Source organism: Ambystoma mexicanum, chromosome 11 (genome assembly GCF_040938575.1).
Source record: "Ambystoma mexicanum isolate Mex_15411 chromosome 11, UKY_AmexF1_1, whole genome shotgun sequence".
Classification (NCBI taxonomy): Eukaryota; Metazoa; Chordata; class Amphibia; order Caudata; family Ambystomatidae; genus Ambystoma; species Ambystoma mexicanum.
In genome coordinates, this window is record NC_090934.1 from 1095193563 (window position 1) to 1095217411 (window position 23849).

A 23849-nucleotide genomic window follows, 5' to 3' on the forward strand; every position below is an offset into this window, starting at 1 on the left:
AGATCCTCACCACCTTGCCCTTGAGGGACGGAAGGAAGGACCTGAGGGCCCAAAACACTGCACGTAGCTCCAGGACGTTGATATGCAGGGACTTCTCCGTCGGGAGCCAGAGTCCCCTTGCGTGCAGATTTTCGGTGTGCGCTCCCCACCCTTCCAGGGAGGCATCCGTGGTCACAGTCTCCTGGTGGGCTGGGGTCTGGAAGTCCATGCCCGCCGTCAGATGCGCGCGGGTGCCCCACCACCGTATCGCTCGTCGGAAACTCTCGTCGAGCTTGATCCTTTCCTCGAAGCTGCCCGTCGTCTGGATCCAGCGCGCATCCAGGAATTCTTGCAACGGGCGCATCCGGAGCCTGCACATGGGAATGAGGTAGATGCAGGAAGACATCATCCCGAGGAGGGACTTGATGGACCTCACCTTGGCCGCGTCGGCCACCAACATCCGTTGCACCTTGCCCAAGATGGTCCTGGTCCTCTCCTCCGACGGGGAGGCCAGAAGGGACACTGTGTCGAGCCTCGCTCCCAGAAACAGTGCGACTTGCGCGGGCACCAGGTGGGATTTGGCGTAGTTCACGGAGAATCCCAGGTCCGTGAGGAGTTGGACGGTCCTTGCCGTGTGGACCACGGCGAGCTCCCTCGTCTTGGCGCGGATGAGCCAGTCGTCCAGGTAGGGGTAGACGTGAATCCCCTCGCGGCGCAGCTGCGCCGCCACCGGTGCGAGGCACTTGGTGAAAACCCTGGGTGCCGACCGTAGTCCGAAGGGGAGGGCTTTGAACTGGTAATGACGCCCTTGGACCACGAATCTGAGGAATTTTCGGTGCCCCTTTAGGATGGGAATGTGGAAGTAGGCATCCTCCAAATCCAACGACGATAGGAAGTCTCCTTCCTCCAGCTGACCCAGGAAGTGCTGGAGGGTGACCATCCGGAACTTCTGCGCCTTGATGAACTTGTTCAGACGTCGCAGGTCTAGGATGGGGCGCCATCCTCCCGTCTTCTTCTTCACGAGGAAGTATCGCGAGTAGACTCCGGAGCCCCGAAGCCTCTTTGGGACGAGTTCGATGGCGCCCTTTCTGAGCATCGCCTTTACCTCCAGGAGAAGTTGAGGGACGTGAAGTTCTTTCCTGGCCACGGGGGGGACGCGCGGGCACCTTCTTTGAAACTCGAGCGCGTGGCCCCGGGCCAGGGCGTCCAGCACCAAACGGTCGGTGGAGATGGACTCCCACACGCTGACGAAGCCCGCCAGCCGGCCTCCCACCGGGGTGCTTCGGTGGGGGCCCGACCCCACGGCCGGTTCAATCCTGCTTGGACGCGGCCTTGCCGCCTTGACCTCCTTGGCGACGACAGCGGGGTCCGCTAGACTTGCCTCGTCCTCTGTAGGCCTCTTGCGACGACGAGCGGGCCGCTTGACGGTAGGAAGCGAAACCGCCGCCGGAACCTTTGGAGGCGCCCTTGCCTCCGCCGCTCCGAAGGGCGTTCGTCGTTGCTGCAGGACTCCAAGGGCCCTGGCCGTCTCAGTATCCGCCTTGATGGCCTGAAGGGAATCGTCCACCGTCTTCCCAAACAGGTTGTTCCCGAAGGGCATGTCCAGGACTCTGGTCTGGACGTCCTGCCGAAAGTCTGTAGCTTTGAGCCATCCACGACGTCGAAGGCAAACGCCGTTGCCCAGCTGGCGGAACCCAGTGTCGGCGATGTCCGTCGCCACGGTGATGGCGTGGTCCGACGCCACCTCACCTTCCTGCAGGATCTCAAGGGCCTCCGCCCTCTTGTCGTCCGGCAGAAAATCCAGCAGGGAAGCTATCTTGTACCAGAGCTCCCTGTCGTAGCGGGCCACGATAGCCAAGGCGTTGGCCGCTTTAATCGTCGTCGCTGCCGACGAGATGACTCTACGTCCCATAGCATCCAATTTCTTTCCCTCGCCGTCCGGCGGGGAAGTTGATGTGGAGGCGGCACCCCCCCCGCTTTCTTCCTGGCTGCCGCGGAGACGACGGAGTCCGGGGTAGGCTGCGCCCGGAGGCATAGGGGGGCCGTGTCCGGGACCCGGTACTTTTTCTCGTACCGGTCTCTTCTAGCTGGCGTCGTGGAAGGGTTCTTGAGGAGGGAAAGGCCCTCATCCCAAATGTCGTCCAACAGAGGCACTGCGAGGACCGTCTTCCTCTTGGCCTCGCACCGCTGATAAAGGAAGCCTTCCTTTTTCTTCTCCTCAGGGCAGAGTTGGAAAAGCTCGGAAGCCCTGGAGATCATGGAGTGGAAAGATCCGATCTCGTCGGGCGGAGAAGCCCTGGTGGGAGGCGACGACGGAATGAAAAAGCGCGAAAAATAGCACTAACGCTCGAGAGCAATAGCACGAGGATCCCAACACATGAACGTGCGGTAAAAATCTGAAGATGGCTGCCAGAGGCGGTGCTTAGGTAGAGGGCAGTCATTGGCTGTGGTCAGTATGACGCAGAGACCAGTGATTGGTTATTACTACGAAAGACAGATCAGAAACGAAACTGATACTGGTTTTTTCTTTACCGAGGATTCCCAGCCTGACGACGGGGAATATTCATGAGCATGTGAATCCATGCCAGACCCCATGCTGGAGAAAGGGGACTATGGACTAACAGTATGTTAGTCACTATGGTGCGTAGCTTATAATTACTTACATCCCGTCCCCTTTCCTCCATACTGTATGGGTGATTACAACTGATTGTAGCCCCAGGGTGGAGAGAAGACCCTCCTTAAGCAAATAGGGTCCTGATAATCGCCTGTCCGAAAGCCGCATCAGATCTAGAGCCGGCATCCAAACAGTAATGCTTGCAGAAAGCCGAGGGAGAGGCCCAAGTGGCCGCCCTGCTTATGACTTGCCAAGGGACAAGGCGCTGGAATGAGATGGCCGTTGCCTTGGCCCCGACTGCGTGGGCATGCATGTTGGATGGGAGCGGCTTGTGCTGGTCGGCATACGCTTCTTTGATGGCAGAGACCATGCAGCGGGATATGGAGACCTTAGAGGCCTGATAGCCTGGCCTCGAGCCTCCGACACAGGGCGTCAGACTTGCGGAAGCCCTTGGTCCTGTCCAAGGGAAATTTCAGGGCACGCCCGACACCCAGGCAGTCCAGCACTCTACTTCATCCTTCAAGTGAAATACAGATGGAACCTTGGGCAGAAATGCCTGGTGCGTCCGCATTACTACCTTGTCCTTGCTAAAGGTGGTATATGGTTCGAGTCGACCAGCGCCTGGATCTCGCTGACTCTGCAAGCCAAGGTAAGACCGACTAGTAAGGCCGTCTAGAAGGTGACCAGCCTAATGTCCACGGACGCCACTGGCTCCAATGGTTTGGTGCGCCAGGGCGCCCAAGACTATGTTACGGTCCCACACTGGGTGCGGTCTCTTGACGGGCGGGTAGAGCCTAGCAAAACCAATTAGATGTTTGACGATAGGGGTGGAGGAGGAAATGCCTTCCTCAGAGTTCCTGTAAGCCCCAATGGCCGCATATATTTACGGCAAAAAAGAGCACCTGTACACCAGAATGAGTGAGGTGCGCCGAAAAGAAGCACATCATCCAAATGGCAGGCCAAGGGGTCAATTCCCTTGGAGTCTGCCCAGTGGCAGACACTGGTACATTTGCTTTTGTACTGCGCCCTGGTGGCTTTGCTCCTGGCGCCCTGTATGATCTCGGGATTGGCCTGCAAGAGGCTAAGGTGCTGAAGCGCTGCCTGCTCAGGTACCACGCTGTGAGGGCGTTTCCCTGGCATGGTGTGGATGATTTTGCCCCCCTGCTGTGCCAGAAGATGTGCTCGGCTCATCAGGATGGGTCCTTGGCACCTCCGAGAAGCTGAGCAGCTCCGAAAACCGGAGCAATCAGAATGATGAGTCAGTGAGACTTGATCTTGCAAATTACCCTGTGGATCAGGCGAGTGGGCAGAAAGGCGTAGCCCTTCATCCCGGTCCACTGGGGGTGAAATGTGTCGCCCAGAGAGCCGGGGCCCTGACCCTGCCAGGATGCGAACTGGGGACACTTCTTGTTGTGCCATATGGCAAAGAGATCCACTTGGGGGTGACCCCACCTGTTGAAGATCTCCTTAACAAGGTTGTTTAGCTGCCACTCGTATTTGTCCACCCCCAGCCTGGAGAGGGTCAGCCCCCAGGTTGGATTCCCCCAGGAGGTGGGCTGCTGAAATGGTAAATGTAGTTTTCCAGGGCCCATTCCCACATGCTGATCGCCATGCTGCACAGAGGGGGATCTGGTGCCTCTTTGTTGACGTAGTACATGCTGGTTGAGTGGTCTGTCTGGATGAAGACAGCCTTGCCCTTGAGCAGTGGTAGGAATGCTCTGAGCGCTAGCCAGATGGCTTTCAGCTCCAACAAATTGATGTGGTATTCCTGCTCCTGTCTAGTCTAGGTGCCGTGGACCAAGAGATCGCCCAGCTCCCCAGCCCTCGAGAGAGGAGTCCGGTGATGATGGCCTGTGGACAGGGCGCCCGAAAGGGCTTGCCCGTCTGTAGGTTGCAGTCCATGGACCACCAGCTTAGGTCCAGGTGGAGCGATGGAGGAAAGTTGATCTCGGACTGCAAGCCCTGCTCCAGATTCCATGAGTCCGTGAAGTGCAGCTGAATCCTTTTCATCCTTAGTCTCGTGTGCGGCACGGCCAACAGGACCGCCACCAGTATACCCAGGAGATGTTGGTACCACCATGCCGAGGTCACCTCTCTGGTGAGGAAGTGGGTGGTGGCCCTCTTGATGGCCGAGATTTTGTCCGACAACGGGAAAACTATCTCGGAGCACGTGTCCTAAATGAGTCCCAGGAATATCAGTCTGCATAGGCTGCATCTGTGACTTCCTGGGGTTGTGGGAGAAGACCAGAACATGCAGTGTGTTTGTAAGGGCATGGGAAGAGTGGCAAACCACTTCTGGAGATGTAGCCCTGACAAGGCAGTCCGAGGTATGGGTAGATTGAGGCCTTGTGCTCTGAGTAGGGCCGCCACAGCGTTCATGAGTCTGGTAAAGACCCTGGGGGCCGAGTGGAGGCCAAATGGAAGGACTTTGTATTGGAAATGGTAGCCTATGATTCTGAACTGTAGGAAAGAACAATGGGGCTACCAAATCGGGACGTGCATGTACGTGTGCTTCAGGTCCAGGGAGCACATCCAGTCTCCCTTGTCCAATGTCTCTGCTATAAAAGCTGGGGTAACCATCTTGACGTTTTTGCAGGGGTAGGGAGCGGTTGAGGGTGGAAAGGTCCAACACAACTCTCAGGCCCGTCTGGTTCTTCTGAATGGCAAAAATCCTGGAGTAGAAGCCAAGTCTCGCTGGGAGGCTGAGACTTCCTCCACTGCCTGGCTCTGAGCGACAGATCTCAACCAAATGAGCTGCTGTCCCAACCTGTGGGAGGGGAGGATTGGATAGGAAAGGAAAGCAGTACCTAATGGATACTGAGGATCTAGGGGTCCGCGAAATTCTGGCGCCAGAATTGTGCCTGGAGCGCAAGCTTGCCCCCCACTGTACACATGGACCCGAAGGGGCGTGGCGTGTCATGCCTTTCCGTCGGAGGCCGACGCTGAGGAGGGGGACTGGAAAAAGACCCAACCCTTTTTGTTTGCACCAGTTCTGAGACAGCGAGTAGTCCGGCTGCCTGGATCTGTGTTCCTGGAAGCCGCGGAATCCTCCATATGTACGACCCTTTTCCGAGCGCTGCCGAGATTGGGCGTACGATTTGGGTGTGGTCTTTGTAAGAATGGATAAAGACTTGGCTGTTTGTGAGCTGTTATTTTTGTCTAGCTCTTTGTCCGTAGATGAGTATAGAATGCGCTCCTGGAAATCCGGGTTGAATTTAGTTGCCCGGAGCCAGGCTGTTGTAACGCTCACCTGATTCTCGCAGAGGCGCCGGTCTTGACTGGGCGACTACCGTATCTTCAAAGGTGATGTGTAGCACCCGGTTGGCTCTTTGGGCTGGACCTCTGTGCACTGTATGCCTGACTTCAAGAGTAAGATGTCTGCAGACAGAAAATATGGGATTAATGAACTGGGGTTATTGGGGTGTCCCTATCTCTTCCCTTTTTTGCCCTCCTGTAGACCCCCAAAGGTTAACGCTCTCACCTTAGGTAAGTGAATGCCGAGCTCTCCATCTGCCTTGGGGCAGGGTGCTGTAACCAGTTTCTTCACTGGATCGGTAGCGCAGGCCTCTTGACTTCAGAGGACTGCTGTCCGTCGTTTACTGCACGAACGGTAAGTTTCGAGTAATTCTATTGTCTTTAAAGTCTTTAGCAATGATGTCTCTTGTTTTGCAGGTTCCGGCGATGGCGGATGACGGGCTGAAGTGAGTTGAAGATGGAGTCCGTATGATGAATAGAAGCGCTTGGAAGCACGTAAGTAAGCGCTTGTTGCCTGCTTCACGATGCGCTCTAACTGTCTTTTATTTTGCAGGTACGAGTTCGGAGCGGCTGCAGGGTGCCAGAATACCCACTGGGGTTGATGTGGAAAGGAGTAATGGCACGTGAGTATCAAGGTTCCCCAATGTCTTTAAACGCACCTTGTTTTGTCTTTCAGATGCAGGATGCAGCGCCGAAGGCCTCCGGAGCGTGCGAAGAGTTGGTAAGCTTTTGTCTTTCAGATGCCGGAATGCAGTGTGAAGACCTCCGGAGCACACGAAGAGTAGGTAAGCCTTTGTCTTTCAGATGCCGGAATGCTAACCTGTTCCTTGTCTTTATAGGTGTTGCTGAAGACTGGATTCAGGATGGTAAGCCTTTTTCCTTAGGCCCAGGATCCGATGCAGAAGACACAATGAGCGTTCTGCTGCAGAGGATGCAGAATAACGCAAAGCAAGATTCATCCACCGGGTGTGGTTTATATAGCCTCCTGTAGTGCTTAGGTGTCTCCTTCCACAGCCACGCCTAGGTAAGAAAAGAGTTCCTGCTTTCCAGAAGAGTTCCAGTGTTCTGAATCTAGGGAGTGGCTCCTGCCCCACCCAACAGGAAAAGTAGTTCCAAACAGAAGAGGATCAGAGGCTCAGCTGGCAGGCAAGTAAGCAGCATGGTCTGCTGCAGGTAAGTCCACCCAAGCATCATGAGCCCGGCGCTTCCAGCGCTGGGACTGGGCACATTTATGAGCCTGGTGCCACTGGCGCAAGGACTGGGTCCAAAAGGTCCCAATTGGGACTGGTTGGCCCTCGGAACCTGGGCTATGGATCTGCTTCCAAGGGAGTTGGGAAAACCCTGACCTTTTGGAAGCAGAGATCATGACAGCTGTTCTCATGTCCGTGGCAATGCAGATGGCACAGCCTGCGGTATCGATATGAGCCACTGTGGATTCCATGAGGTCATGTGCCACGAGCTTGGCTTCCACTAGCTCCGCCTTAAAGCAGGATTGGCACTGGGTGGGGCGTTCCAGGAGGAAGTCCACTATTTCCCGCCATAAAAGTTGGTTGGTGGAAGCCAGCATGGCATCTGCGTTGGCCCGACGCAGGTGCGAGCCGGCGTTGGAGTAGATATTTTTGCCGTATGCCTCCAAAATCTTCTCCTTGTCTAGCAGCGCCGCAGAGGAGGCGGCCGAGGACGACCGAGGCTTGGAGTATATATAGTGATGCCGCAGAAATCACCGAGAAGCGTGATCGAGGATGGGTCGAGAGCAAGAGTATCCCCCTCCATCTGCCTGTACTTGATGTCCAGGTGTCGACTGACCGGCTGGGCCGGGTGGGGCTTGAGCCAACCCTTCTTGGCCAGGGAGACTACATCGGTTTGCAGTGGAATCCCTGTGTTGGCAGATGGTGTCTCGTGAGGACCTCAGCCAGAACCCCCTCTGCCGGCTGTTCGACCTCAGGTTGGGGAGTGAGGGGGGAGTACTCCACCAGGCCAGCAAGACGTTCATGGAAGGCCCTGGCTGAGGATGGTGTGTCCGGATCCTCTTGGATCTTGTGGCTGAGGAGTAGATGGCGCCAGAGGCTGGGGCACAGGTACCGCAACCGGAGGCTGAGGAAGCGACGGAGGTTGCAGAGTTGGCTGTGGAGCCGGAGGAGGCGGCTGCAGCGGGGCCCGATGGAGGCATCTGTGGTGCCGCTAGCATTGCAGGGATGACTTCCCTGATGGAGTCTTTGATGATAACCCCCATCCGAGGAGACCTCACAAGGCCGAGAAACTTCTTGAAGAGCACCTCCTCACTGCCCAAAGAGGCAGAGGGTACAGACGGGGTAGCAGGGGGCTACTGGAGCCGCTGTGTACCCTGTCCATATGGATGCGAAGGAAAGCTGCCCTGTGTAAATGAAGAGTAGACTGTAGGCCATGTACCTGGTTGAGGCCAGTCCCACCTGGACACCAGTTCTTCGCCAAATTCGTGGAATGGTGTCGGACGGGTGCCTTTCTGGTGCGGCGGCCATTTTGTTGATCTGCCTGCCACTTGCCTGCGATGTGGTGCTTGGCCTGCTGGGCCTGGCCTCATCAAAAACTCTTGCGTGTGGATCATGAGGCCTACCCTGCTCCTTGGCCCGGTAGCTGCGACACCCACAACCCGGGGGTCAATAGAGCTGCGTTTAGGCACCCCCCTCCGACGTGTTGCCGGCATTAGGGCATAGCCCCTCGGACATGGTGCCGGTACAAGGGCAGAGCGCCTCGAATGTAGACCCGGTAAAAGAACCTTCCGGTCCCTCAACACTGCGCCCAGGAGGATCCAAGGATCCCTCGACCCAAAGGCCGGTAGCTGAAGCAGCCTCAGTGCACGTGCCGGAAGAAGGACCTGGCCGGTCGGCGCTGGAGAGTCCCTGGGAAGTAGTCTCCTTTGCAGGGTGTGCTGGATAATATCGGCCCTATCTTGGGCCTGGTTCGATGCTTCACGAAGTTCTTGAGATACTCTGGAGGCGAGCTCTGGTACTCCCTCCACCTGGCTAGCCTGTTCAGCGTCTTCGAGGACAGCGAGTCACAAGCCGAACACCATTTCCAACCGTGGTCTGGTCAAGGCAACATAGACAGGGCGCGGGGGTTTAAAGTTGGGAAGAGCCCGCTGCAGGATGGACACCTGCTGAACCCCGTAGAAGTCGGCATGTGCCGAGGAGGAGCGTGACACCTCAGGACCGAGTACCTGAATGAAAGATAAAACAAGACGACAAAGTAGTATCTGCACGTTGAATTACATGGCCGAAGCCAAACCCAGGAGCGCTGGTGAATTCAGCCTGTTCCCGTCAACATGGAAAAGGGGACTGGTGTGTGGCGGCGGAGGGCAGTGCGCCTCTAAACTTAAAGGGGAAGAAGGTTTTTTCTGGTGCAAAAGGTTCCATCTCCCGTCCCTTGGAAGGGATGCCCATACAGTATTGAGGAAAGGGGACGGGATGTAAGAGTACAATAGTTACAGGTAAGTAACTTGTTCCTTCTCCAGCATAGGGTCTGGCATGGATTCACATGCTCATTTACACATAGCCGTACAACATTACACAACCACAGGAGGCGGCAATGCTCAACAGAAGCAATTACCCTCATCTGACTTCCTGCCGACGATTGAGGCAGACACCGTTCCATCAGGCAGAATCCCATGTATGCAATGTCCAGGGCCACGGTGATGGCATGGTCCTATGCCATTTAGCCCTCCTGGAGGATCTCCAGCACCTCAACTCGCTTGTCATCAGGGTGAATTCAATCAACAGTGTCATCTTGGCCAAGCTCTCAAGAGCATTCGCTGCCTTGACCGTTTGTTGCCACTGAGCACATCAACTTTCAGTCCATGGCGTGCAACTTCTTCCCCTTGCTGTCCGGGGGAATGGAGGCTGAAGAATATGGATTGAGGACTTCTTCCTCGCAGCAAGTGAGACGACAGTCTGGGGACCGTTGCAATGGTAGGCACTTGGGTGCAAACTCCAACATCCAGTACTTCTCCAGCCAGTCTCTTTTCGCCAGCGCGAAGCTGGATTTTCCATCGGCATTAGGTCCTCATCCCATCCCAAATGTCATCCAGGAGAGGCACTGCCAGAATGGTTTTACCCTCTCGGCGCTGGAACCCATCCTTTTTGGTCTCTTCTGGCATCAGCTGGAAGAGCCCAGATGCGGGGTTGACAACAGAGTGGAACGGCCCCATTTCCTCCGCGGAGGTGGCAGGGTAACACTGCTGTCGTCCGCGTCCTTCGTCACTTTGTCCGTCCCTGTATTCCTGGGAATGTGGGGGACAGGATGTCCAGCAACATTTCTGGGAAGAGGTTGGCCACCTTACCCTGCGACGTGGTCTTCTCCGGCTTCTACCATGCGTGGAGAGTACATACAGCGACACATTCCTGGGAGGTGGAAGGGGGCTCGGGGAAGAGTAGGCTTGCTGGGCCCTGCGCCTAAGTTGCCATCATCTAACCCCTCGACGATTCCTCAGTAGTCACTCCCCACATCCTCCAGGACAGTGTGAACGGACATTGTTCTCTTCATCAAAAGAAGAAATATCCTGCCTTGGAGCAGGGTAGAGGCCTCCACTGCCCCACCACCTTTTACATCCCGAGGGGGTCGGAGCTGGGCTCAGGGCTGGCATGCTCTTCTCCGGTGTCTTCTCCATCGGTTTGGACAAAGCCTCAGGCCTGGGAGGAAGGGCCACTCTGGGCTGGGTCAGCACCTTTAGCCTTAGAGGGCAGCCACCACCGGCTCCATGGTCAAGGATGTGGTCGGGGCCACCTGGGCCTTCAGGGGCAGGTCGGCGACCTTACCCTTCTCCAGCTTCTCCCACCGCTTCCCCTGGTTAGCACACTTCCTATTTGAGGAGGAGCTGGAGCAATGGCTTGAACTGGAGGCCGATTATGACCATGACCTGCTTGTCGCGGGACCCATGGATGGGGCAACCTCAAAGGACTTCGAAGCCTGCTCCTCGGACTGGCCGGACCTGGGTGAGGCATGCCCTGCTTGCTGCACAGGGTAGAGGCCTTGGCGTAGAGCCACGCCGCCTGTCAATCGATGGTGTGTTTGGAGAATCCAAGGCAAATCTAGCAATCTGCTTCTTTGTGATCCGGGTGAAGACAGAGGCACTGGGAGTGCTTGTCCTCCACAAAATCATTCCTTAGTACGCAGCTTGAGCAGAGTTTGGAGAGCTCTTCACCCGCATGATCCAGCGTGTGGTGTAGGCGGTGAAAGATGATCACAAACCGATTCCCGCTTGCCGGTCGAAAGCACGAAAGAGCGCACACGCTCTCTATTTGACAACATTTGAAAATTTGAACGAAAAAACTAGAAAAAGGCAGAAAAATTCTACAGAGCAAAACACGAGGACTCCCAACCCTCGAACATGCAGTGCAGTAAAAATCTGAAGATGACTGCTAGAGGGGCTTAGGAATAAGGCAGTTAATTGGCTAGGAGCAGTATGACCCAGGGGTCAGTAATTAGTTTATAGGAGAAAGTGAAATTTCTTTTACCGTGGATTCGCAGCCCGACAGGGAATATTCATGAGCATGTGACTCCATGCCAGACCCCATGCTGGAGAAGGAACCTTTCACCAGAGAAATGGTCTTTAAAATTAGATGTGCGTGGCCCTGAAACCATGCGCTCCCTTGACTACGCCCACTGGCGCCGCTCAGTCCCCTTTGACGCGTTGACAATATTACCATTGCCTAATGACACTAGTTTTACTAGGGGGGGGGAGGGGGGGTGGTGGGACGTATGAGGAAAGGGGACTACGAGTATGTTAGAACTACGGTCAGTAACTTCTAATTACTCCCAAGTCCTGTCTGTTAGGCAGAATTGCATGCAGTACCCTGTGGGACCGCCACATACAATTAGGACTACAGGTGTAAGCAAAACCAACCTTTGGTTTAAGTCTGTACTACACAGTTTTGTGGTAGCAAGCTGAGCAGCCAGGCTCATCTCAAGAGGGAATGTGAGCAGTACAAGGATGACAGAGGTCTTACAATCAGTGGTTCACTGACACTCAAGTTTTCTTGGTAAAACAGTCCCTCACTTCCTTCCCACCCTTGACAGACGGCAGAGGCCGTCTTCAGTCCTGAAGCCCACCAAAGGCATAGAAACAAAGGGACCAAACCTGGTTCGGTGTGCAGGGACAAAATCTAGAAGGACCTTTCAAAAAAAGAAATGACGAAAAAAAAGAAAACGGGACCAGTTTAAACAAAGGGGCTTAAGGCACAATCTTGAAAAATATGGCTCCGCGATTTTTTTGCTACCAGTGTTCGCGGTCAGGAAAAATCATGGTAGTCTGAATAGCTTTTCTATCTGTGGATTGAGTAATATTAGGCTTTAGCAGGGATGGTTGGATACACCTCTGGACTGACTGTAGGAGAGGTATAAATTGGGTGGCGGACTTGTTGTCCCCCATATATCCTCAAGAAAATCTTTATAGACCTGTGTACGAGTGTCGATATTGAAATGTCGCGCCGCCTTTATTAGCAGTTTGATCTCCTGGAGTTGGTTGACAACTGGCAAAACCGCTGCCGGCTGGTCCTGATGGTCTGGTGACTGCACTATGTAAAGGTCATCATAGAACTGGTCTTGGCCATAGAGGTCCCAGAGACCCTGCTTGCTCGTTATACGAGTCCTGCGATGGAATGCTGAGGCCAGAGTGCATCAGAGGTGCTCGGCTGTGGCTCAAGGCGAGACATTTTGGCAGGGGGGTGGCTCGGTTGATGCCCCCGGCTGTGAGGTGCCTCCAAGAAAAGTCAATTGGTCGGAGTTTGTCCATGAAGTCCACGAAACAGGACATTCTCCCTAAAATTCTATTAAATGGTTCTGGTGTAAAATTACACGAGGGTGGGAAGCCTGAGATGACAGGGCCCTGTGAGTGATTGACATCCTTAGCAGGGGTGGGCATGGAGGGAATGGTGTCTTTATGGCTCATCGCCCCAGAGAGGTTGTCTGTGGTTAGAAAACTGTCTTGGTGTCTTTTTAGGCCAAAGGCGTCGAAGTTGTTTTTTCGGCAACCTTGCCTTGAGTAGTGATCACCGACATGTTTTTTGATTAGCGCTTGTATTTTCAGCATTTTTTATTTAGGAGACACCAAAATGCCTTTTGCCGCCAGTAAGGATGGCTTTTTTTATATGCCGGTGTCCGAACCGACCATTGCTTTTGGTTTTTGGGAACTTCCACGAGGTGAAAGCATGTGCAATGGCCCAGAGGACAGTGAGGAACCAAGGCTTTATCCCGGTGACTGCATGAGCCTCGACGCTCGATATCGTCAAGTGTCCGCTGTGGACTATGTCCTTGGTGTATGTGTGTTTGTGTGCCCTGGCCGCCTGGGTTCTTAATCACAGGACCGCTGCCCTGGTTCTCAGTCAGGGGCCTGCACTTGGGGTTCCGATACATCCTGATCACCCATGGTGTTGCTCATGACCCCGTAGCTGCCCTCGCTGGAGTCCGTTACGTCTAAGGAGGTCCGGCGTGCATGGCGTGAGAGGCCCAGCGTTTTGCCTGCTGATCCTTTAGGGTGTTTGGCTGAAAAAGCCAACAGGATTTACAGTGCTTCTGCCAAAATCCCCTCTTCGGGCTGCTCTACCGTGCTTCGAGGAAGGCCCAAATATTCAGCCAAACCGGAAAGCCCTGCCTTAACTGGCAAGGAAGCCAGCATTGCAGGGGCCGGCAGTGGGGGCTGCACTGAGGCCTGTTGAGCCAGAGCCATGAGAGGAATGACTATAGGCACTGGTGGTGTGACTGGAGGAAGAAAGTCCTTGACTGCATCCCGCAGGATGGCCCCCCATTTGGGGGTGTGGGGGTTTGCATCAGCGCAAGGAACCTTTCAAAGAACCCATCTTCAGAGGCTGAAGAGGTGACACGAGATCTTGACAGAATGGCCTGAGGCTGCTGAGGCCAGAGCACACTGCCTAGGTAGCAGGGGGAACATGCCCTCCGCCCCCGATATATAAATTGTAGGCCACGTACCTGGTTGACACCAATCCCACCTCGAAACTTGTTCACCCGCCTGCTCTGTTCCTGGGAGTGGCATCGGACGAGGAGCCATGTTGTCTGGCCCAGCGATGGTGCATGGCTCCCTGGGTTCAGCCTCCTCCAATACGCTTGGTGGTGGAGCAAGAGACCTACCTGGTATCTCAGATCTAGACCTGGAAGGCGTACTGCCCTCGGCTGCTGTATGTAGGCACCCTCTCAGACATTGAGCCGATGCTAAGGCGTAGCCCCCACAGGTGTTCACCCGGTAAAAGAACCTTGCGGTCCCTCAGCACCGATTACAGAAGGATCCGAGGACCCCCTCTGCCATAAGGCCGGTAGCTGGGCTAGCCTTGGTGTGTGCTGGTACCAGACCCGAGGGGTTCCTCCTGCTCGGGCGCTTCCTCAGGAAGGAGTCGCCCTTGAGGGGTACAATGGAAAACCGTGGCCTTCCCTTGGGCCTTGGGCCTTGATCTCGGCTTGACAAAGTTCTTCAGGTTCTTCAGGTCCTCTGGTGGTGAACTTCGAAGAGCTCTCTCCACCTAGCTAGTCCGTTCTTGAGTGCGCATGAAGTCAATGCGTCGCACACAGTACAACCTTCCCAGCTGTGGTCCAAGCCAAGGCAGCAGAGGCAAAGAGTGTGGTGGGTCAGATGTGGGGAAGAGCCACTTGTAGGCTGGACACCTGCTGAAGCCACCCAAAGTCGACATGCGCTGGGGAGGAGCGTGACACGGGGGATCAAGTACTTAAATGACAGATAAAAGAAAAAGATAGAAGAGCGTGTGGTATTACATGGCAGGGCCAAACCCAGGAGCACTGGTGAAATTGTCCCGTTCCCGCCGACGTGGAAAAGGGGACTGAGGAGTGCCGCTGCTGGGCAGGGTCAGGGTAGCGAATGCTCCCAAGGCCGCACCCAAGCGCGCCTCTAAATTTAAAGGGAGAAGAAGGTTTTTCTGGTGAAAAAGGTTCCGTCTCCCATCCATAGGAGGGGGCGTCCACGCAGTTTTGAGGAAAGGGGACGGGACGTAAGAGTAAGATGTAATACTCCACTATTACACCAAATGTCAGACTATATGCACAGCATGTGATTCTAAGCAGATTAACAAGCATCAGAACAGGTCATATTTAGTGGTTTGCTTGTTAGGCGCATATACAATAAGAAAATACTGTTTCAACGCACCCACAGGGCAAGTGAAATGAAATACATTAAAAACAATCTACAAGAGCAGTGGGGGGTGAGGGGGGACAGGACAAACCTATGCCTTGTGAGTATTCAGAAAGTGCAAATGCAGCAAAGAAGGCAGGGGGGCTCAGCGATGTGGAGTCCGAGCTCATGGATGAGCCACAGATGAAGTGCTAGAAATGTTGAGTGCTACACGGCCTAGAGACGCAAGGGGTCAAAGTGCGAGCCACCAGGGCGTAAGTGTAGATGGACAAGAGCTGGGCTGTTTGGGTGAGGGACAGAACCTGAGGATGCATAAGGGCCCAGGACACAGCACAGCAACTGTGGGATTAGCAGGGGAGAGAAGGGTGGAAAGCGGTAAAGAGGAGAGTCTTAAGGAGCTCCCTCCCTCGGGGGGACCCAATACCATACTATTCCCCGTAATGCAACAATGCGCACTACACTTGCTACCTCCTGTGGGGCAATCTAATCAAGTAGTGTGTTTTGGGCAAGTCCCCTTTGATATTAGATAGAATAGGATCTGCCTGTGCTGGGCCTTCAGGTATTCGACAAGCAGGGTTTTGGATAAGGCCCCATTGCATATAATAAGGTCGGATCAGCTGTCCAGGCGTTTTTCGGGGGTGACGTGTTGTCTGGTAACCAGTTAGAGTGCAGTAAATCTCAGGGCAGGAAAACTCCTTCAGCAAGTACCGGTCCAAGTACCGGTCCTCACCAAGTGCCTGAAGCAAGGCAGCAGGGGCAGGGCAAAGCCTAAAAGCCCTTTCACTGGAACCGCTATATAGCCACAGCACCCCCCCCCCCCCCCCCCCCCCCAAGTAGTGAGGGAGAGCCCATGGATCTATACTGGCCTAAACTATCCCTCGGACCAATATTGAGGCTGCTAGCGTGGGCTCACAAAACACCCACAGGGTCACAATACCCATATTTCGGCCACCCAGAGAAAAAGGAAGCCCTGAAACAAAATGGAAAGAAGGATCTTTAAAAAACTGATTGCTACCAAAAAGGTACATTGGGCTGCCAATGTGGTAAAATGGCTTGCACCTCGAGTGCAGTAAAGTCTAGCGGCCACCAACACAACCTAAAACCTGTATAGGGCTAGTCACCCTAGGGCAAAAATGGAGTCCGCAGAACCATTGGGAGCCTCTGGAAGGCTGGGGGGTGGGGGGGAGGGGGTGGGGGGGTGGGTGTGTGTGTCGAAAGAGTGAGGTGGTGGTGCAATACCATAAAGTGTATGTAAAGTATAAAAGGTTAGAAGAGTTGGAGTACTTCAGAAGTTGAGGGGACCTAAAAAGTGGCCTTGGAATCTCTGAAGAATTCTGATCCAAGAAGAGCCCATGCACTTAAGGACACATTTACATTTAAAGCATGGTTTACAAGTGGAGAAGTTTAACTTTACGGGGATTGCATAATGATGGCTGGGAATAGACATCTGAACCAAGTAAATACTAGAAAAGGACAAACTTCGACTTGCACAATTGGCTAGCTCTGGTTACCAGTGTGGGTAAACAGAGGTTCCCGGCCCCAAATAACTCACCCCGCAGCAGCATGGTTCTATAGACGTCAGACAATTTCCGAGAGCAGTGAATGGTTTCACATTGGCAATTATGTTGATTGAGTGCTAATGATACATAATTCTCAAAAATCAACTCAATTTGCGTGAGGCTGTGTACATGAAGTTGTTTTGAATGATGCATGTCAAATATACACCTGGAGATCAAATGCGTTACCTGTCCAGTTTCTGGATGGCAATGGCAGGTTCAGCTTTCCAATTTTGTGGATGCCGTTGAGAAGAGCCAGTCTCCCTGGGGTGCCGGCCAAGTCCATCTGTGCTGTTCATTCTGTCATCACGATCAATGACCACTGCTCTTCGGTCAGCATCAGGAACATTTCTTTGAGGTATAGAACCTTTATTTCTAGAATAAATGAATGATTTCTTGTATTGCTCAAATCCAGTTTCCTCTATTCGTGCACTTGAAATTGTTTTCTTTGGGTCACTTTGAGCAACAAAATGTTCACGCCTAGCAAAATTTGAAAAGTTACAATGAGAAAAAAAGGTTTACACATCCAGAAGAGTGCAGATTTGTCCTTTGTTTCCAAAATGCTGTACAAAAACGTTTGAGTGACATTTTAAAACCAATACCAGATTACAAGGTAGACTGTTCAGTTTCCTTCGACCCAGTGTTCAGCTGGTGAGCCACTGCCTCCCACAGCTGGATAGCAGGGTTTCATCAAGCTTTCCCTGGCTCACCTATTGGTAGCATCAATTCACAGGAGGGGAGCAAGGTTTAGACACCTCCAACGTTAAAGCAGGCAGTGTCCACACTTGAATTTCTAATATACCAATTCATCTTCTGTTACAGTAAGAATTGTTTTCAGAGTTAAGACTTTGCCCGTTAAGGTCATAAGTAACATTCATAGTTCTTTTGGATACTAAATTTGGCAGGTTGTAAACCAGAGGCACTTTGGGAACTGTATCACAGCAACTTTGAGTAATGAAAAAAGACATGAAAAAAGCGAGGGACCGGACTGCAATTGGTTCATCATGATACTGGTCCCAAGGTTGCAGTACCCTCAATATTAGGCAAAGGCCCAATGTTACAGAGGAGGAAGATGGTTGTCATTAATCAGACTCTTCGTATGCAGGCAAATCTTGTGTCCTAACTATTCACAGGTTTACAGACACAAGCCACATTTAGGTTTGTGCATAGTTCGAAGTCAACAGTGGAAGTGCTTGATGTCCAGTAGCACAGTGACAATGAAGACCTGTAGAGGTAGCTGGTACTGATCAAAGGTTTCACTGCTGGTGATCAGTCCAGTCACAAAAAGGTGTTGTTCAGTTACTGCAAGTCACTCTAGTTCAGGTAGGACAAGGGATTTTTGGAGCTCCAATGGTTAGGTACATGGCCAGTTCTTTAGGTGCATGTTGCTTTGGTACCAACATTCCTCTGACATGCATGGCCTGGTTTTGTGGTGCTACTGCCATTTCAGGTGTCCATGCAGGCATGAGTTACTGTTTGGCCTAGTCATTGAAAAATGTGGTGACTTGATAATGGTTTTAGGAAGGTGCAGGTAGATAGTTTCTGCATTGCCTTCTTCAGTTGGTTTTCTCTACTCCCAGAAACTCCCCTAGCCCAATTTCTGTTCAATGAACCACAGGATTATTGGACTAAAGGGAAAATTAGAAAAAAGAGCCAGATACAAAGTATGCATAGTTTACTTCAATTTAAGGAATCCATTTCCTGCAAGTCATGTACAGTGAAGTAAAGTCCACCATTGAGACGTACAAGGATTTTTGCTGCCGTAATCATGGATAAAACAAAGTAGGAAAAACTAGAAAATGAAGTCAACAAACCTGCCCAACTTGAAAAAATTACCTTCATGTGGATTCTGGTACTCCTAGTTCTGGCTTCTCAGTACGTCACAACCAGTTGAGATAGCATGCACGACATGCTGGAAGGGACTTCAGGAACAAGTTACTTACCTGTAACTGTTCTCCAGCATGGGTCTGGCATGGATTCACATGCTCATGCATATTCCCCGTCAGGCTGGGAATCCTCAGTAAAGAAAAATAAAAGTCAGTTTATGAGCAGTCTTTCTACTAACCACCAATCACTGGTCTCCGAGTCATACTGCCCCCAGCCAATGACTGCTCTGCCTAAGCCCCTCTGGCAGCCATCTTCAGATTTGGTAGTGCATAAAGTGGCAGTAGGATCAAGAGAAGAGCCGCAGAGGGGTAGACGGGAGGGTTCGCATGTGAATCCATGCCAGACCCAGGCTGGAGAACAGTTAGAGGTAAGTAACTTGTTGCTTCTCCAGCATGGTGTCTGGCATGGATTCACATGCTCATGAATACATACATAGTACACATGCAACCACGGGAGGTGGCAAGGCTCAACATTAAGCATTTCTTACCACCTCACCAGGCTCACCTTCAACTGAACAGGTTCCGCGACCCCAAGGTCGTGGTGCAGAATCACACAGCCTTCCCTGGCGAGAAGATCTGCGTCTGCCAGAAGCTCGACTGAAGGGGACGCCGACATGTCCAGAAGGTCCAGGTAGCATATCTGCCTTAGCCACGCCAGTACGATGAGGATCATCCTGCACCCGGGTGGGGAACCTACTGGCGAACCTCCGGCACTTGGGGTTTGTTGCCGTTGCAAACAGAGCCATCCGGGGATTGCCCTATCATTGTAACAGTAGGTCCACCTGATCCTGCTGAAGCTCCCACTCGTGGCAAGAGCGCAGCTCCCTGCTGAGTGAGTCGGCAACAGTGTTCTTCACTCATGCCAGATTAAGGGTACCAGGAAAATCCCTTGGCCGAAGGACCAGTCCCAGATAACCTGCGCTTCTTTGGAGAGCCGGGGATCTGGTGCCCCCTGCTTCTGAATGTAGAACATGGTGGTGGTGGTGTCAGTGAAGACCCGCACCACCTTGCCCTGGAGGGAAGGAAGGACCCGAGGTCCCAAAACACGGCCCAGAGCTCCAGGACGTTTATGTGCAATGATTTCTCCTCCGGGAGCCATAGGCCTCTTGCGTGGAGATTTCTGGTGTGTGCGCCCCATCCCTCGTCAGTCTCCTGATGTGCTGGGGTCTGAAAGTCCGTGCCTGCCACCAGATGCACGTGGGCGCCCCACCACCGCATCGCTCCACGGAATGTCTGAGGGCGATCTTGTCCTCAAAGCTTCACGACACTTGTATCCAACGGGCGTTGGACCTCCTGCAGCGGCCGCATCCGCAACCTGCACAGCTGAACGAGGTAGATGCATGACGACATGCCGAGCAGGTACTTTATGGACCTCACCCTGGCAACTTCCATGGTCAGACATTGTACCTTGCCCAGGATGGCTTTTACTCTGTCCTCCGACGGTGAAGCCAGGCGCGCCACCGTGTTGAGCCTGGCCCCCAGGAACAGAGCATCTTGCAATGGCACCAAGCAGGACTTGAGTTTATCGAGGACCCCAGTTCCGTGAGCAGGCGGACAGTCCTCGCTGTGTGTTAGACGGAGAGTTCCCTTGAATTCGCTCAGATGAGCCAATCGTCCAGATAGGGTTAAAGGGGACCCCCCCTGTAGGCACAGGGCTGCCACCGGTGCCAGGCACTTGGTGAAGACCCTTGGAGATGACTTCAAGCCGAAGGGAAGGGCCTTGAATTGATAGTGCTGTCTTTGGACCACGAAGCACAGAAACTTTCGATCTCCCTAGTGTATGGGGATGTGGAAGTAAGCATCCTTCAAGTCCAGCGACAACAGGAAGTCTCCTTCCTCCAGCTGTCCCAGTACGTGCTGAAGGGTGACCATCCGGTACTTCTGGGACTTGATGTATCCGTTGAGGCGGCGGAGATCTAGAATGGGCTGCCAACCGCTGCCTTCTTTCGGACGAGGAAATATATACTCCAGCGCCCCAGAGGCTCTTCAGGACAAGTTCTATCGCATCCCTTTTCAGCATTGCTCGTACCTCTAGAAGCAGTTGTGGAACGTGGTTTTCTTTCCTGGCCACAGGTGGAAAACAGGGACCCTTCCTTTGGAACTCCAGGGTGTGTCCGTGGGCACGGGCATCCAGCAGCCAACGGTCAGTGGAGATGGACTTTCACACGCCGACCAAGTTCTCCAGACAGCCTCCCACCAGGGTGCTCGTGTGGGGGCCCGTCTTGGCTGGTTCAGTTCTGTTCCACCTTGGCAATGACTATTTCCTGCGGCCTCTGTAGGCCTCCTGGGACAAAACAGGCCACCGAACCCTTTGGAGGCACCCTGGGACTTGCCTCCGGAGGCACCCTGGGACTTGCCTCCGGAGGCCCGAAAGGACGGCCATCATTGCTGGAGAGTGCCCAAGGCACGGGCCGTCTGAGTCTGCCTTGATCGCCTGCTGTGACTCGCTCACCGCCTTGCCGAACAAGTTGTCCCCGTCGAAGGGCATGTCCAATACCCTCGTCTGACATCCTGACGGAAGTTGGTGGCCTTGAGCCAACCACGCCAGCAAAGGCAAACTGTTGCCCATCTGGCGGAACCTGGTGTCGGCGATGTCTGAGGCCATCGTGATGGCCTGGTCCAAAGCCACCTCGCCTTCTTGTAGGATTAAGGGCCTACACCTTGTCTGGAAGGAAGACCAGGACAGGGGCGATTTTAAACCACAGCTCCCTGTCGTAGCGAGCCACGATGGCAAGAGCGTTGGCTGCCTTAACGGTAGTCGCAGCTGAGATGACTTCTTCCCATGGCGTCTAGCCCCTTTCCCTCGCCGTCCAGTGGGGAAGTGGAAGTCTATGCCATCGACCCTGCAGATTTCTTCCTGGCCGCCACCGAGTCCGGGGATGGCTGCACTGAGGCACTTCCGTGCAGTCTGGAACCCAGCATTTCTTCTCGTACCCGTCTCCCTTTGCCGAGGTCGAAGGACTGGTTCTTCAGGAGGGACAGCCCTTCGTCCCAAATATCGTCCAACAGCGGGATCGAGAGCACAGTCTTCCCCCTGGCCTCTCGTCACTGCTAAAGGAAACCCTCCTTTTCCTCTGGGTTGAGCTGAAACAGCTCAGAAGTCCTAGTGATCATGTTGTGGAAGCATCCGATCTCATTGGGGGGGGCAGGGGGGTGGAGAGAAGCCCTGGGTACCGCTGACGGGAGATCTGTTCTGTCTGTACCAGTTGTCGCTGTATCAGGCTCTGTCTCGTCCCTCGGCAGAGGGGAGGGGAGGGATTGTACGGTGGAGGAGGATGGACTTGTCTCCTCTTAGTTGGTGGATCCTTTGATGGTCCAGGTGCCAGGTCGCCTGTTGGCGTGGGCATCCTTGTCTGTATCTCCGTGCAGAGCTTGTAGGATGTCCTCCGATCTGTCCGTTTGTGGTGAGGCAGTTGAGAGGCGAGTGTCGTCCGGTCCCTCCCCACACTGCCGTTTCTAGTCGATTCCCTCGTTCTCTGCATCAGCCTCGTCAGGGTCCTTCGATACCTGAATCTAGCTGGACCACTGCACCCCCCCGCCACTTCTCGGCCAGGGGTGACGGTCTCAAGGAAATGATCAGCGTCTTCACAATGGGCACGAATGAAGATTCCCTTGTCTTGGTGGATGTCTCCAGGGAACCTGCATCTGCGGCTTTCACCAGGGACGCCACTACACTGAGGCCTTCACTGTGGGGGTGAGGGGGTCGGCGCCTTGCTTCCCCTTGGCTTTCTCTGTCGGAGTCGATCGGGCCTTCTCCCAAAGCTTATCCAGTTGCTACGACTTTTCTTCACTGAGCCGGAGCGCTGGCTCGTGGTTGATGGCATCGGCGATGCTGCACCCAGCCTGGCTGCCGCGGAGCCCGTACCAACAGCTCTCCCTGTGCCTGCAGACTTGCAGTGATTTGCCTTCTGTTGGGCCCCCCTTAGCCAGAGCACCCAGAATAGTCTTAGAAGACTGCTCAGATTTCCTCTTGGGAGAAGTAGGTTGCCGGGGCCCACCTGCTGCTGGGTTCTTTGTCTCCAGCCACCGAGCGAGGCACCAGGTGTGCCCATCCTCCAGGAAAACATTCCGTAGTCCACATCCTGGGCAGATCCTGAACAGAGGCGTTGAGTCTCCCTCATCTTCGGCCATGCCCACACGGGGTAGGCCTTAAGAATCTTCTGGAATCCTCCATGAAGTGAAGTTTGACGAAAAATTGCCCTTGAGGGGCGTAGAAGCTTATGAATACAGGCCCCGTTAATTGGATGACGAATCGGTGGAGCTTGAGGCTCAATTGACTGAAAAATTGAGAAAACTGAAAACAATACGCAGTAAAAGCTCGAGGACTCAACACTTGAACGTGCAGTAAAAATCTGAAGATGGTTGCCAGAGGAGGGGTTTAGGAAGAGGGCAGTCATTGGCTGGGGCAGTATGACCCAGAGACCAGTGATTAGTTATTAGCAAAAAAGACAGTTCAGATACGAAACTAAAACTTGATTTTTTTCAGTACCGAGGATTCCCATGAGCATGTGAATCCATGCCAGACCCTATACTGGAGAAAATTGGGTTCTGTGAACACTGCCATCCTTTAAGTGCCCAGCCCTGGCATTGCATCACTCTCTTTCCCAGTTTTTTACACCATGAGGGTTGCAATATGCATACAGGGGGGACAGCTGGGAGGGCGTTAGGAAGAAGAGAGGAAGGACTAGGGCATGAGGAGTCCTAAACAGTATTCAAGGGTGAGGGGCCAAGGGAGTTTGGTCCCACACATCTGCAGGCTGACTCCCACCCACCCCCAAATCCCCATCAAGCAAATTATTTTTTACACTAATGACCTGTTCTGCCCCCTTTTCCAGCGGGTTTGGAAAGGAGTTACAATTGCACTTAGTCCAGAGTCCCCCTGCCTTTCCTGCAAACTGATGTCCCATGGAATGGGGACAGACTGGAGCCTGTTGCAAAGCGGCTTCTTCCACCTCCACGCAACGCCCTGTTAGACTTCAGAAAAACTGTTCTATGGGCTTAGTAAAACCATTCAACTGACATAGTACAAGGCTCCACTCTTAGTAAAAGGCTGTACCAGAGTATATGGTAGCGAGTATATGGTAGCGTAGATGGAGCAGACAGGCTTACACCTTAGGAGGGAGAAAGGGCTGTAGTAAAGTATACTGAACCTGCAGTTTGCCATGAATGGAACAGATTACTTACCTGTAACTGTTCTCCAGCATGGATTTACATGCTCATGAATATTCCCAGTCAGGTTGGGAATCCAAGGTAAAAGAAAAGAAATCAGTTTCATTTCTGAACTGTCTTTCTCCTAACAACCAATCACTGATCTCTGGGTCATACTGCCCCCAGCCAATGACTGCCCTCTACCAAGCCAGTCCGGAAGCCTTCTTCAGATTTGGTAGCATGCAAAGTGGCAGTAGGACCAAGAGAAGAGCTGCAGAGGTATA

The 23849-nt window shown here is 53.5% G+C and overlaps 1 protein-coding gene across 17 annotated transcripts in view; it reads right to left on the minus strand.

Annotated features, from left to right (window-relative positions):
• The window catches only part of SLTM (SAFB like transcription modulator), a 333070-nt gene that overhangs the window by 40226 nt on the left and 268995 nt on the right, over positions 1 to 23849 (minus strand). For 6 of the 17 annotated variants that reach the window (XM_069624362.1, XM_069624361.1, XM_069624360.1 and 3 more), the window contains exon 17: positions 16721 to 17011. The exons of 6 other annotated variants lie outside the window; for them this stretch is intronic. In XM_069624362.1, the coding sequence (XP_069480463.1) occupies positions 16721 to 17011 (291 nt within the window). The remainder of the gene's footprint in view (positions 1 to 16720; positions 17012 to 23849) is intronic. 5 more of the 17 variants (XM_069624367.1, XM_069624366.1, XM_069624365.1 and 2 more) reach the window with 1 other exon arrangement.